At 43.7% G+C, this 15,064-nt stretch overlaps 1 protein-coding gene and 1 long non-coding RNA gene across 4 annotated transcripts in view; one reads left to right on the top strand and one right to left on the bottom strand.

The window, feature by feature from the left end:
* Positions 1-7,968, bottom strand: part of KCNQ5 (potassium voltage-gated channel subfamily Q member 5) — a 597,308-nt gene extending 589,340 nt beyond the window's left edge. For 2 of the 3 annotated variants that reach the window (XM_032153280.2, XM_032153268.2), the window contains exon 1: positions 6,835-7,968. In XM_032153280.2, the coding sequence (XP_032009171.1) occupies positions 6,835-7,232 (398 nt within the window). In that variant the 5' untranslated portion in view covers positions 7,233-7,968. Of the gene's footprint in view, positions 1-4,887; positions 6,054-6,834 lie in introns of those variants that run through there. The other variant, XM_032153291.2, reaches the window with a different exon arrangement.
* LOC131382730 (uncharacterized) lies at positions 6,744-15,064 on the top strand. The gene is made up of 3 exons (XR_009212328.1): positions 6,744-6,890; positions 11,437-11,592; positions 13,360-15,064. It is a non-coding gene; the product is annotated as an uncharacterized LOC131382730 (long non-coding RNA).

Raw genomic sequence — 15,064 nt, forward strand, 5'->3', positions numbered from 1 at the left:
AAGTACAATAGCATTGTTTAGATTTCTAAAGACTGATTAGAAGAGTATGAAACATTTTATATATCAGCACAGTATAAAGCAGTATAACTTCTACAAGGCCTCTGTAGACTTAAATCAGTGATTTTTTAAAGGAATGCAGGGGCAAAAAGAATATGTAAACATCAGTCTCTACAGATATAAACTTAATTCAGAATAGAATATATATGTAAGTAGTAAAGTAATTCATTAGGTCTAATTGAGTCTGACACATAGAATGGCCAACAGAGTAAAATTCCATCTGCCACAAGGGAACTAATAGTGTATTTTGGAGATCTGGGGTGTCAGTAAATGAATCAGCATGTATGCATGGAGCATCTTTTATGTGACAGGCAGTGTTCTGGGTGCTGGTGATATAATAATGAATAAGACAGAAACCACTGCCTTTAAAGAATTGGGGGACAGGGGAGAGACAAGCAATAAACAGATCCTCCTCTAAGCAGAGGAGGAGTGATGTGTTAAGTCTTTAGAAAGATCACTTTGGGCCAGGTGTGGCGGCTTATGCCTGTAATCCCAGCACTTTGGGAAGCTGAAGTGGGCAGATCACTTGAGATCAGGAGAATGAGACCAGCCTGGCCAACATAGCGAAACCCCGTCTCTACTAAAAATACAAAAACAATTAGCCAGGTATGGTGGCGCACGTCTGTAATCCCAGCTACTCAGGAGGCTGAGGCAGCAAAATCGCTTGAACTTGGGAAGCTGAGGTTGCAGTGAGCTGAGATCGCACCACTGTACTCCAGCCTGGGCAACGGAGTGAGGCTCCATCTCAAACAAACAAAAAGAAAGAAAGAAAGTTAACTTTGGCTACTATGTAGCACAGAGACCTTGGGGATTTAGGAATTAAGTTAAAGCAACTAGTTAAGAGGCAACCCTCATGCTCAGAGAAGAGGAAAGGAAATGATAAAAAGATCAGATTGCTTATTCCAAATACTCCTTCTCTTTTATGATAGTATTTTAGACTCTCTACAGTATCCTCCACCACCTCGGATCACAGACACGATTGTGCCCATATCACAGATGAAGATTTGGAGACCCAGAAGTGTGGAATGACTTACAGAATTAATTAGTGGCGAAGCTACAAGCAAAGCACTAATCTCCTATTTCTAGTCCCATATCTTTTTTCTTTTAAATGAATCATCAGTATCTTACTTCTAAGAAAACTGAAAACACTTGCTAGTTCTTTCAGCTTCGGCTCACCCTGAAGCTCCTCTGTGGAAGGCTTATAAGGAAAATTATTTACTTACTCAATTAAGCAAGCATTTATAGAGAGACTACTAGAAGCAAGGCACCTTGTTAGGCACTTAATATTCAGAAATAAGTAGAAATTTCACTGTATGGAAGCTCGCTCTCATGTGGGAGAGACAGACCAAGTAGCCCACGATGACAGTACAATGGGGGAAGCACCATTATAAAGACATTGGTAGAGGGCCATGGAACCTGAAACAAGGGGCACCTAACTCATCCTGGCAGAGGGAAGGGAACTGTTTGGAAATATGTCAAGAGGAAGTAATCTTTGAACTGTACTTTGAAGAAACATTAGGAGTTTAATAGCAAGGGTGCAAGATGTGGGGAGAATCCAAGAAAACAGCATGAGCAAACACATGGTGGTGAGACACAGGGTGGAGCAGTGCAGTGAGGGTGGGGCTTAGAGTGCATATTAGAGGGGAGTAGCTATATAGGAGTCTATGCCCTGAGGGTCTTGTGTGAACTCTTCCAAGGAATCTGGAGTCTAACCTACACTACTGTGTCCATTTTCCCAAGTCTTAACCACTCCTCAGTCCACTTGAATCATATTTACGACCCTTAGCACTCCACTGAAGCTGCAGCAGCAAAGGCCACCAGTGGCCTCCTTCATAAGAAATCCAATGAAATCTTACCTAACTTTTCTAGTCCTTTCTGCAGCATTGGAAACTGCTGGCCATAACCTTTTTTCCATATGCATCTTCCTTTGCTTTCATGAAAATAAGATCTCCCGGATTTTCCCTTGGCCTTTGGGTTGCTGTAAAGCTTTTCCCAGGTTCTTCCATTGGCTCTTACTTTTTCATCCACTGCTTGGTGTTGGTGTTCCCCAGTCTCTGGCCTCCACTATGCCTTCACTCACTATTCTTTGGACTATCTCATTTTTTCTACTCATTGCTTTAATTACCACAAAACTGACAGAGGCTTTCAAAGCTAAATATCTGGTTAGATATTTAGATTAAACTCCAGATTTGTAAATGATTCCATTCATTTAAAAATATTTTATTGAGTGTTATCTATGTGCCAGAAACAGTTCTGGTTGCTGATCTAACATGATTGGAAATAGACTGTGCCTTGTTCACTGCTATGTTCCCACCACTTAAAATCTCCACCTGAATGACTCAAAAACATGTAAAGCCCATCATGTTCAAATCCGAACCCACTATATTCACCAGAATATGTGCCCTTCACTCTTTGTCCCATATATTAGTGAATGGCACTTCCATTCCTCAAATCAACCAAGTCAGAATCATCTTCCTCATACCACATGTCAGACTGGTGAAAACAATCTGAAAATTTTATCCCCTTAACATTTCTTTGCTTAAACTCCTCCTTCTCATCTCCACAGTTACTGCCTTAGTTCCTTAGGCAATCATCTCTCACCTTTCCAGTATGATCCACAGCATATAGTCGATAGTCAACAGACACTCACAGAATAAGTTTATGAATAAATAAATGCAACAATGAATGGAAAACTTGCACAATCGGTGTCATCTCCTTATAGGCCATATTGACTCCATTTTGCACTCCAATTTATTTGCTGAACTAATGAAAGGCAGATCTTTCCAAAATTTGTATCTGATTATGTCATTCCCCTGATTATCACCATTCAATGACCACTACTGCCTACAGGATAAATACCAGATTCTATGGTCAGCATCTGAAGCTATCCAAGAGATTGGTGACTTGCCTTTTGCTCTACCACCATTTCTTGTGGCTTTCCTCACCCTGAAAATACTTAACAGTACCTAGAATTACTGTGCTGATTCACAACTCCCATATCTTTACTCAAGCTGTTTTCTCTGTCAAGATTGTTCATTCCCTCCTGCTGTGCTCACCTGAAAATTAACTACTCATTTGTGGAAACTCAGCTTACACCTCACTTCCCCTTTGAAGCCTGTGCTGACATTTCTGCCCAGGCTTCACTTCTTTTTCTTTTCTCATGTCACTTTGTAACCTCTCTCTCTAAGCACACCAATAACACTGTTTCACACTTGTTCACAGGCTTGTAGTAGTCCCTTGCTGGCGTCTTTTCCTTCCTCCAGAGTGGAGGCCTTTGCCTTGTTAATTTGGGAATTAGCACATATTACACACTCCAATAATTGTAGATGGATAAATAGATGAAGGAGTAGATGATGAGAGTCATGGAAATATTTTAGGCGAGGGATGATATGATAAGATTTGCATTTTACGAACAATACTATGATGTTAGAGCAGAGAGAAGGCTGAGAACAGAAACCAGATGATCAGGCAGGAGAATATTACAAATCATCTAATGGAGAGGTAAGAAACAGAATGGAATAGAAGTAGTAAAGAAGAAAAGGGAATGTATTTGAAAAATATCTATAAAGTAAACAAACAGTATTTAATGACCTTTTGTCTGACCAGAGGGAGTAAGTATGAGAAAAAGGATGACTTCAGAGCTCCTAGCTTGGGTGACTTCTTCTTGTCTCCTTGTTTAATATCTATAAGTTCACATCCATAGCATTAAGTCAGGCAAAGATACATTAGGCAAAGTGATCAATTACATGTATCTGCAACACCGTTTCCCATGTAACTTCTCAGAACCACATTTGCTGCATCAATGCAAATTTGTATACGAAGCCCCATCCTGTGTTCCTCTACTACCCTCATTATTCTTCAAAATTTTCCTTAAACAAGGAGGAATTAAAAAGGGACAAACAACATTCAAGGAAATGTGTCACCTCATGTTTGAATAGCACACTAGTAAAATGAAGAAAAGTTGAAGATAGGAAATATGGCTGTCAGGTAAATCCTAAAGAATAGTAAGGGCAAGGACCTCCTAATCTCCACTAATTTATAAAGTTTAAGGGAAAATATTTGAAGTAGGTCATCCCTTGCTCTGTCCAGCCATCCTATCAATAGGCTAGGATATGTACTCTTGAAAAGACATTTTATAACCCTACAATATCATTATAATAATTATTTTTGCATAAATAATAGAAATTTATATTTACCTCAAGCATAACTTTAAACATGCTTTTCTTGTTTCTTGGCAGTGAAAACACTGGTCGACCAAGTAAATTCACCCCTGAAGTACCTCATTAATCACAGTGCACTTGTTCTTGGCAAGAACCTTAATATGCTACAAATACTGTTATTAAAATAAGATTTGGGGATTCCCAGGCTGGCAGGGAATTAGTTAGTTACACCTCTCTCGAAATTATTTTATTGGGGTCTAGTTAAACTTACAGCATAAAGCAACTTCGATAAACGAATGTAATGTGTGAAGTCTGGCTATTCTAAAGCTCATTTAAAATCACAAGCAGCAACTGCCAAAGATGGCCTCTTTCCTGCGGGTCTGCTTAGTTGTGCACAATCCTCCCAGAAGATGATACTATCCATTCCCTCTTTGTGCTAATGTGGATATAGCACCCCTATCTAATTGCTGAGGCATTGCAGTTTCAGACTCTAAAATGTATAATGTAAAACTTCACATTTGCTACATCTATTAAGTACACAATTTATTTCCTGTCTACTACTAAAGATACTGCTAGACTGATCAAGCTTGGTAGATAGAGAAGTATCCAAACTTGAACCTTTGGAAAAATCATTTATCAATGTTTTAAAATTCTGTAAGCCCATACAAACCTGTTAACACCAACACATGGAAAAGAAAATGTTGCGTTGCAAGTTCTCATTCATGTTCAAGAACAAGTTAGGAGATGCAAAGTATGTGCACCAACCAAGGCTTTCTTTAACTCTCTCTGAATATACAATGCATAATATAAAAAAAGAAAGGCTAGAAATGTTTTGAGCATACTGTTGTAAAGAAAAAATCATAACCTATACAGTATATATATTTGCTACCAAATTGAGCATCATAATTGCTAAATTATTTTAGTATATTCTGACAGGTCAAAATAATTTACCAGGCTTATTAAGTAATATGTTTAATTATATATCAGGTCAGAGGAGATTAACATGAAAAGTGTCAGTTGCATTTCTCTATCATTATCCTAACCACATTTAAATAAATGTGAATTTTACATAAAAGTTATACTTTTTGATGTAATAATGATGCAACACAACCGTTCTCCTTGTGTGCATTGTAAAACGGAAAGTTGGCTGGAATATTCTGCCTAATGCTACATGTTCACATCAATCTGGGACTGTAAAATTTTCCAGACACCAGAGCCCCACAGATTGTAGACTCCACCAATTTCCTGACTCCTATGTGGTTGAATTCCAGGTTCACCTAGTTACAAAACCAGCCCTTCTTCCACGTTATTTCAAAACACGTTTCTGGTGTTGATGCTAATTCTACATCCCAGGAGAGAGCTATGTATGGATGACACAACTTATTTCTAAAAGAAACCTACTCCGTGTGCTCAAAACTTATTTTACTAGGAAACAAGGAATGTATCAGCGAGTATCTGCAACTTTCTCTACTGGTCTTCTAAGGTTGATGTCTTTATATTTCATCTTAACAAAAAAGAAGCAGAAATAATAATACTAAAAAAAGAGGAAGCAAAAGGAGAAGAGGAAGAAAAAAAGAATTAGACACAAGGTAACATTATAAAAACAACCTTAAAATGCCCAGATAAACGTAACTCTAATAGGAGACTGAATGAATGGACTTTGTGGGAAAAACAGTAGTAAACTTTAAAGCCACTGAAAGGTTTTAAATGCCTAAGGGAAAAATAAACATTTGCTTCCAATCATTTTCTCATTAAGCATTCTCTGCTAGATGGAGAAGGCTTACTTTACACACACACACACACACACACACACACACACACACACACACTCTTTGACTCCGCGCCACAAATGGGGACTTAACCCACTGCCCGTTCTCTGTCCAAGGCGACCCATTCGCGCTTCTGCTATCGCACCTCTGCCCGCGTTCCTGCGCCCCAGGTTCCCCGCTGCAGCGCGGGAGCATTGCTTCGCCTGGCCTGCTGGCCTCCTCTAGACCTTAGCCACCTTCTCCGTGGCAGGAAGGGCTACATGCACTGACAGATTTTCCGTTGATGGTGGCTGGGTGGTGGCGAGGCGTGTTTCCGGGCGCACTTAAAACCTAGCAGCTCTCTCCAAGTAGCAGCTTCCCCTACTCCGCCCCTAGGACTGAGGACCTAGCCCTCGGCGCCCCCTCACTCCTCCCCGTCCTACCCCGCCATGACCTCCTAACCTCTCCAATATACTCTCAAGCCTCACACGGGCGCCTGTCCTCCCTTTGCATTCCCTAGCTCCCGGGCGCCCGGTTCGGTTGAAGTTTACGTATCTTGGGACCTAATTGCTCCCAATTATCCGCGCAGCCTAAGTCCCGCGTCTGCCTGGCTCTCGCCCCGGGAGCCTGAAGCTACCGGGCAGTTCATTGGGTGTCCTCGGGGAAAAGGTTCAAGCTGTAGAGATGAAAGAAGTGGGGCTGGGGGAGGGGAGAGGCTCCAGAAGGAAGACCACAAACACGTGCGAAGAAATAAAAGCCACCACGTGTGCACGCGCGCGGGGCCCAAGGGCGCGAGCGCGGAGCACGCCCCAGGGGGCCAGGGACAGTGGTCCCCTGAAGCGGGCATAGCAGGGGGCGCGGGTACTCACACGAAAGCGTGGTAGATGAACGCCCAGCCGCGGGGTCTCTCCAGCACGTTGTACAGGTAGTTCTGCACCCGCCGGTACTTGACGTTGCGCCGGCAGCTCTGGCTACTCGTGTAAGAGAGCGGCTTCCCCAGCAGGCTCATCCGGGCCCCCTGCTTGCCCCGGCGGCTCTCCCTCAGGCCACCGCCGCCGCCCCCGAGCGTGGCCGCGCGGGTGCCCAGCAGTAGCAGGCCGTCGCCCCTGGCGGCTGCCGAGTTCAGCAGCACCCTGCCCCGGCCCGACTCCACATCCTTCATGCCGCTGCCCAAGCGCCCCCCGCCCGCCGCCGCCGCCGCTGCGCCGCTCTTCACCCAGAGCCCGGCGGCGCCGCCCTCCTCTCCTCCCGCGTGGTGGCGGGGCATGGCATCACCACGGGCACCGCGAGGGGGCCGCCAGCGCCTGCGGCGGGGGCAGCGGCCTCATGTGCGCCGGCGGGTTTCAAGGAGGAAGCCGGCGGCCGACGGGGCGCCCGCCAGCCAGAGACCTCTGAGCCGGGGGCGGGGAAGCAGGCAGCCAGCAAACCGTCCGGGCTTCGGGGCGGGAAAGGAGGGGCTGCAAAGGAGGCCGAGGAGTCCCAATTTCTAACAGCCTTTAGCTTCGAATTCTAAATCCGGACCTGTTTGGGGCGTCGCTTTGAGAAGGTTTCTCTTGCTCCCTCATTCCCGCGACTACCACTCCCTCCTTCCCAAAGTGCCCCCGGGGATAGAGTGGGGGAGTGCGGGGCGCTCCGAAGCGCGCTCCCACGCGCGCACACACAGCCCCAGGCTTCCCCTTCCCTCTCTCCACTCCCCACGCCCTGCAGCGAACCGGCCCCAGAAGCCCCTCTCCGAGGCGCGAGTTCGGTTTGGTTCTGGCAGGGGCTTTGCAGCTGTCCGGAAGGTGAAGTCAGCCTTGTGTCCTGAGGAGAAACTGGAGATGCAGGTCGCTGTGCCCTCCCGCTGCTACGTCGCTGCGCCGGATCCTGCCATCCTTCCGCAAGGGGTGAGAGCGGGAACAGCCCTGCCCTGCCCTCCAGGTATTAGCTAGCCTGGAGGCTGGAGCGCAACGTAACGCTCCGGGAAGTGGCACTCGGGTGCCCGCACACGGGCGAGTCCTCAGCAGTTCAGTGGACAGACCCGAAGGACGCGGCTGCCAAGTCCGCGAGGCAAGGACCAGGCATCTTCCCGCGCCTCACTCCAGCCTGCGGACTGTGACTTTCCATCCCAGTATCAGACAACAAGCCCGCGAGTAACTGAACATCCTTTCCAGTCCATGGGTGGAGTGTGGAAAGGGCGTGAAACTCCAGAGTGGCTCCTCCGCGGTGAGCGAGCTGCCCCGGGGCTCTGCCTGACTGCAGCGCGAAGCCTGGGAGAACAAACCCAGTTCCCTCCGTCAAGAAATTTCCATTTAAGTCGGAGAAAGTCATATGATTGAGAAGTTCGGCAGCGGCAGTGAGGACCCCAGTGTCTGGGAAAGAAAACCTGGAGGATGGGGTGTCCAGGACGCCGGCTTCTCGGGGTTTCGACCCCACCCACCTTATGTTGTAACATACAAGCCTAGAGACCTGTTGCAAGGAACAACTGACTGGGTCTTCCACCACCTCTGGCACCCGGTTGGCCCAAAGCCCATGCGCCCTTGACAGAGCGAGAGGCCACGGTGCCACTGGCCGCGGCCTCTGGCCTTCAGAAACAGTGTATTACAAAGAAAAGGCAGTTTAAACCTCACATTCAGCATAGGGAAAACTGAAGGGTGCCAGGCTTGGGGACTTCTTCCAACAGAGTGGCTCTTCCCCAAATATGAAAGAAAACAATCATCAAATTAAATTGAAGGGAAAACTAAGCTTCCACCACAAAGACATAGCAGATAGTTGCAAGGTGGATTCCTTAGGGCCTTTTCCTTTCCTAAGGCTAAAACAATGCTAAGGCAAAAGTCTTCTTGCAGCTGTCTCCGCCCCTCCGAGATAAATACTTTCCCAATTCTCCTCCACCCTGTACACACACCCACGCCCGCGGCAGCTGATTTCTGTCTTCTGCAATACCTCGATTTAAATGCTTTGCTTTTACTCTTTATTATCACTATAATTTGTGTGAAGCCCTCTCGCCTGCTCCTGGTCACCAGCAGGAGCCTGCTTCCCTCCCTCCTTCCCCCCAAGCCTCTGGGCAGCAGCAGCTAGCTGGGAGCTCTGTGCAGCTGGCGGCGACGCCATGTGACTGTGAGCCGAGCACCATCACCCAGAGTCACTCTCTAGCTTTCCCCTAATACACTTCACACCCACGCACTGTGGAGGTGCGAGAGAGGTTGCTCCGTGCGGTGCTATTCGAGGCAGATGCAGAGAGCGCCCTGGAGTAAGCTCTCCAATCCTAGAGCTGCGCGGGACCCTGACTGAAGGCGGAGGGGGTGGGAGGGGGGTGCTGTTGCTATATTTAGACTCCCTATGGAGTTTCTGTGCAGGGACTTTCAGGGTGAAAGATCTAGAGACTTAAAATGACTCGTGTGCCCGCTTTAAACGTCAAAATCTTGGCCTTTCTGCAAGCAGTAAAACGAAAACCACTTCCTCTTAACTTAGCTGTTTTCCTTGTTGCAGACTTCTACTTTCGCTGGGTAGGTAAAGTCACTTCCATCTCTCTGGCGCGGCTGGGCCCCGCGTGCAGGCAAGAAGTCTCAGGAAGGCAGGACACAGGGACACGTTTCCCTGGAAGACAGCCAGCTGTTTAATTTCTAAGTGATGCTTTTCTGGGGAAGCAGCATTAATTCTAGTGAAACTGTGTTATTGATTAAGCAAATGCCATTTAAGCTTAATTAAAAAAAAAAAAAAGACCCGGTTACTGGTGGCGGTTTTGAGCTGCTGAGAAAGACCTTTCACTTAGTCTTCTAGAGTAACCGCCATTTGGATATACAGCCCAGAAAAAGAGGACCCGCTCAAGTTTTCGTGGGTAGTGTGAGAGTTACTAGGAATCTAACAACCTGGCTTCCTAGTTCACTGTTCCTTCCACCAATCAATCTGCATCTCCAGCAGAGGATGGATAAAATAGCAAACAGTTCTGGGGTTTTGTATCGATCTCTGACTGCAACCATTGGGAAAGACTGGCTTAGCTGCAGCTCTAACCATCCTATCTTTCAATGCCCAGGAAGAAAAAGCCAAGTGAGGCTGTGCCAGCCTCTCCTACAAGAGTCTCTGTTTGCACCTTGCTTTATTTGCTACCTGCTAACTCCCCTCAAAAGACGGGAATTAACTTTGGAGAAAATAAGGTGTTTGTGATTAAGCTTTGTTGTTGTTCCTTTGAATATAGACGTTGCTAGGAAACTGCCTTTTATTAGTTCGTTTTGCTGAAATATTAAAATTCAAATTTAGAAAAGAGGATAGGCATACTGAGCAGTGAGTAAAACAACAGTGTACATTCTATGCATTATAATTACATTAGAGCATTATGAAGAGGCAGAGGTAAAGGCAAATGTTAACTGCTAGTGTAAAGTATGTGAGTTGATTGGTCCTCCCCATCTTTTGAGATGTGTTTGCTTTTACTCATTCATTCTCTTAAGATGCTTGCCTGAAATTTATGACCTTGGAAACATTTTCTGAAGTCTACATGGGTATGGTTTCAATTGAACATAGTTTCTAGAGATATTTTATTTCAGTGTGTTTCTTTTCCTTTTTTGGAGATGGGGTCTTGCTGTGTTGCCCAGGCTGGTCTCCAACTCCTGAACTCAAGCAATTCTTCCACCTCAGCCTCTCAAAGTGCTGGGATTACAGGCATGAGCCACTGCTCCTGGCCTCAGTGTGTTTTCTATCCCATTGTATTATTCTTCTGAAAGGTACTCTGAAATAATAATATTTAAAATTCTATACATGGGCTAGAGATGCACAAAAAAAAGACTTTCAATGCCCGTAAGAGGGGCAGAATAACTGGATCTGGACGAGTTTCACAAAGCATCAATGACCCATTACTCTCCCACTTTCCTTCTTCTTCATGCCTACCCATTTTCTCATTTGCCCCATCTCCTGCTACAAGATACGCTCTTTAGTAGCCACTCTTTAGTGATATGGATGCATTTTGATCCAGTGTGAAATTCCTGGGCTAATCAGACAGGGAATGATAAATAGAACTCTTAAACCCTATAATAAAAAGGAAATGCATGTGACGTGAGTCTGCTTGGGAAAATAATGAAGGGGCAAATATAAAACTAAAAAAGTAGAAAATAATCAACAAAAATGAAATGCACTAACGGAGAAATGGAAATTCATGATTGGCTGCTGTTTAATGATGCGCACAGGGCTCAGCAATTTGCCTTGTAAGCTTAGGGGTAGAACTGAAGTCTTCAGACTCCTGAATAGGAGTCCCTTTAAGCTACACCACCCTTCTCCTTAGCTTTTATTTCCTTCCAATGAGGCCATAACCAAACCAATAAGCATAGCAGCTATATTGCATTTCATAGATATCATAACCATTGGTTCAGTAAACGTATTTATCTCCTACTATTATTTTAAATGTATCAGCATAATATACCATTTGTTTTGATCAGTCATCAACAATTCTTATCTCTAAGAGATATGATACAAACTTTTCACGCTGTTTCTTCAACAAGCAGAAATTAATCAGAGAACCCAGGACAACGTCAGAGATCATATGAGCCTCACCAGACTGCATGAGAGTCGTAACACAGTAGGAGTCCCAGGCCTACCTCACATGGCGAATGGGACATTGTTCTTCAGAACAGCCTCTGCCCCAGGGATGCAGAAAGGAGGTGGGCGTGAATGAGTGTGGCTGTAAGGAGAGGCTGGTAGAGAAATCGTGCGGAAAGGGCTCAACAAATTCTCACCATTTTTATTCCAGCAGCTAACAAAATTACTGTTTCTAGGAATTACTGAAATATTGTGCTGATCACAATTGTTGAAGCAAAATAATAGCAAATACTTATCATGTGTTTTGTATGTGTTAGGCACTGTGGTTTACAATAATTATTTCAGGCCGGATGTGGTAGCTCACGCCTGTAATCCCAGCATTTTGGGAGGCCGAAGTGGGTGGATCACTTGAGATCAGGAGTTCAAGACCAGCCTGGCCAACACGGTGAAACCCGTCTCTACTAAAAAATACAAAAATTAGCTGGGCGTGGTGGCAGGTGCCTGTAATCCCAGCTACTCAGGAGGCTTAGGCATGAGAATCGCTTGAACCTGGGAAGTGGAAGTTGTAGTGAGCCAAGATGGTGCCACTACACTCTAGCCTGGGCAACAGAGTGTGAGACTGTGTCTCAAATAAAATAAAATAAAATAAAACAAAATAAATTTCACTTAATTGTGACAATAGTTTCATAAGTAGTCACTACAATCATATCCAATTTATAGGGGCAGAAACTGAGGTGTAGACAATTTTTTTTAAACTAAAAATTAGCTGAGGCAGGGCAAAAACAGAACCCAAACTAGATTTTTAACATCTATATCAGCTTTGGAATAAAAAATACTTAGCCTATTATTGCGTATTAATAATCTTAATGGGTTTTGTTACAAATGAAAAGTACTGGAAAGTTTCTATTGGTTATCTTGGAGGAGGATTTGAGGTTTTATTCTAAACACAGAAATAGCTTCAATATTTCTCTTCACTTTTCCTGTGGAAGTAGGAGTTTCCTGCATAGATACTCTTCTGCGCTGAAATTTTAAAAATAGTCCCGAGTCTCATACTATCAATTTCTTGAAATTGTATTTACATTTTGATCTTTTTCTTAATGCTATTCTCAGCTTTATTTATAAAACCCTGTTAATCATATTTGGCCATACCTGATTTCATTTTTTCTGACATGTTAATATGTCAGCACTGCTCTCTATCTTTTAGCCAACTATTTAAACATATCTCTCTGGGAATAATAGAGTTACTTGAACTTTTTAAGATCCGTATATTTATAAACTGTGTGAAGAGGTTGCCACAGAAGGCAAACATCTCTTTTAAGCTAGTGTACCAGAAAATTCTGTTACTAGTTTGTGCCCCCTAGTGGTACTGACATTTTACCATTGTTTTTTAAAAGGAAATTAAGAAAGCTTCTTTTATGAAGTTCTCAAAACTTATTACTCTCTTCAACAAGTAATCTTCAACTATGAGGTGTCAGCTACCTGGAGTGGTGCAAAGATGAAAGACAGTCCTGATTCTTCTTATGTTCGTAGACTAGTGGGGGAGATGGATAAATGAGCAAGTAATTATAACATGGTGATGAGTTCACAGAGGTTTGCACAGAATGTTATAGAAGATACAGAGGTTCCTAAAGAATGTAATAGCTGAGCTAAGTCTTGAGGAATAACTAGACTTTGGTGAAGACATGAGGGATAACTCAAAGAGAAAACATTTGAGAAGATGTGACGGAGTCTTGCTCTGTCGCCCAGGCTGGAGTGCAGGCACAATCTCAGTTCACTGCAACCTCCACCTCCCAGGTTCAAGTGATTCTCCCGCTTCAGCCCCCGAGTAGCTCGGACTACAGGCACATGCCACCACACCCAGATAATTTTTGTATTTTTATTGGAAACAGGGTTTCACTATGTTGGCCAGTCTGGTGTTGAACTCCTCACCTCAGATGATCCGCCCACCTTGGCCTCCCAAAGCGTTGGAATTACAGACGTGAGCCACCACACCCAGCCAGAGAAGATGTGAAATTTTGAGAGCTGATAATACTTTGAGAATAATAAGTAGTTGGATTCTACTGAAGCTCAGTGGCTTTTGGAGGTGTAGCTATAAGCAGGAGGCAGCAGAAGTAAGACAAGGGCTATATGACAAAGTCTTGGCAAGAACTTTGCATTTTATCCTGACGTGAGTGGGGAGAGCCACTGAAGAATGTTAAGCCAGAAACACTACATGTCACTACTTCTACTTTCAGAAAAGGCTTGATATGGATTGCACACACACACTGTTCCAAGTGGAGACTCAAAGATGAAAACGATACAGTGTCTATGCTATAGGTTTGTGAAGCTACCAATCCATGGACAGATGTTAAGCCTAACTTCCAATTTAGGTACAAATATCTGAGTAAATGATGGTATCATTTACTCAATCAGTAAAGGTCAAAGAGAAGGCAGTCTGAAGAAGGGAAAGGTGTTCAATTTTGTATTGAGTTTGACATACCTGTTGAGACAGCTCAGTGGAGATATCCAGTTGATGCTTGGATATATGGATCTACAGCTCAGGGGGAGCTAGAAATTGAAATTTGAGAATGATCAACTTATATTTATAATGGGTGAAATCAATAAGTCGGAATCAAATTACCTGGGGAAGCATGCAGATTTGTTTAAAAAGGAAGAGGCCTGAGAACCCAACCCTAGTAAGCATGACCATTCAGGATAAGAGAGAAGGAGCAAGTAGGGAAAGAGACTGAAATAAAGAAACCTGAGTAACCACTGAGGACCGCTGCTACAATAGCGAAAAAAGGAGCTTCATTAGGGAAATGCCTGAAAGAAATCAAATAAGGTAAGGGTTTTGGATTTAGCAACAAAGAGGCCATTTGAAGAAGTTGTTTTTATTTTTATTTCCTTGCAGAATTGGAGAAATAGGAATCAGATCAGAGTGAGCAGAGAAACAATTTGAAGATAAGGGAATAGAGATAATTATTTTAAAGTGGGAGAAGCAAGCAGAAGACTTAGGTTTGAAGAATGCACTATACAAAATAATGTTGATTCACTTGAGACTTGAGTGGCTGTTACAGCCACTCTCACAGGTCCCGAGGCTGAGCCTGCACAGGTGTTTGGACAACTAAGCTGCAATTTTGACAGACACTGTTTCACTGTCAATTGTGGGGCCTGCAACGACTTGGACATCTTTTATTGATTTTATTGAGTACTTTAATAACATTTTAATAAAAGCCATTATATTTTATTTCTAACATTTCAAAAAATTATATTTAATAAGTATGCATTTTTCACGTTTAGTTTTACCAAGAAGAAAAATGCATACTAGATAAACTACATTTTTGTTTGATTTTATTTGTAATCAAGGCTGAGGAACTAACCAGATCAGAAAAAGAAAGTCAATACCTGCTAAGTATTCAACACAGTTTTCAACAGTGCTACTGAAAGCTACAGGAGATACCGAGAGTCCCTCAGACAGGTCAGGGATTGGCAAGAGTGGGGTCATCAAGTTTCCGGAGTTTCAATAACATATTTGCTTTTTTCTTATATATACATATTAGCTTTCTGCATAAAATTATATTAACAGAAATGCTATTAAAATTGTTTTTGAAAAAC

This window comes from Hylobates moloch, unplaced genomic scaffold (assembly GCF_009828535.3).
Source record: "Hylobates moloch isolate HMO894 unplaced genomic scaffold, HMol_V3 SCAFFOLD_2, whole genome shotgun sequence".
Taxonomy (NCBI): Eukaryota; Metazoa; Chordata; class Mammalia; order Primates; family Hylobatidae; genus Hylobates; species Hylobates moloch.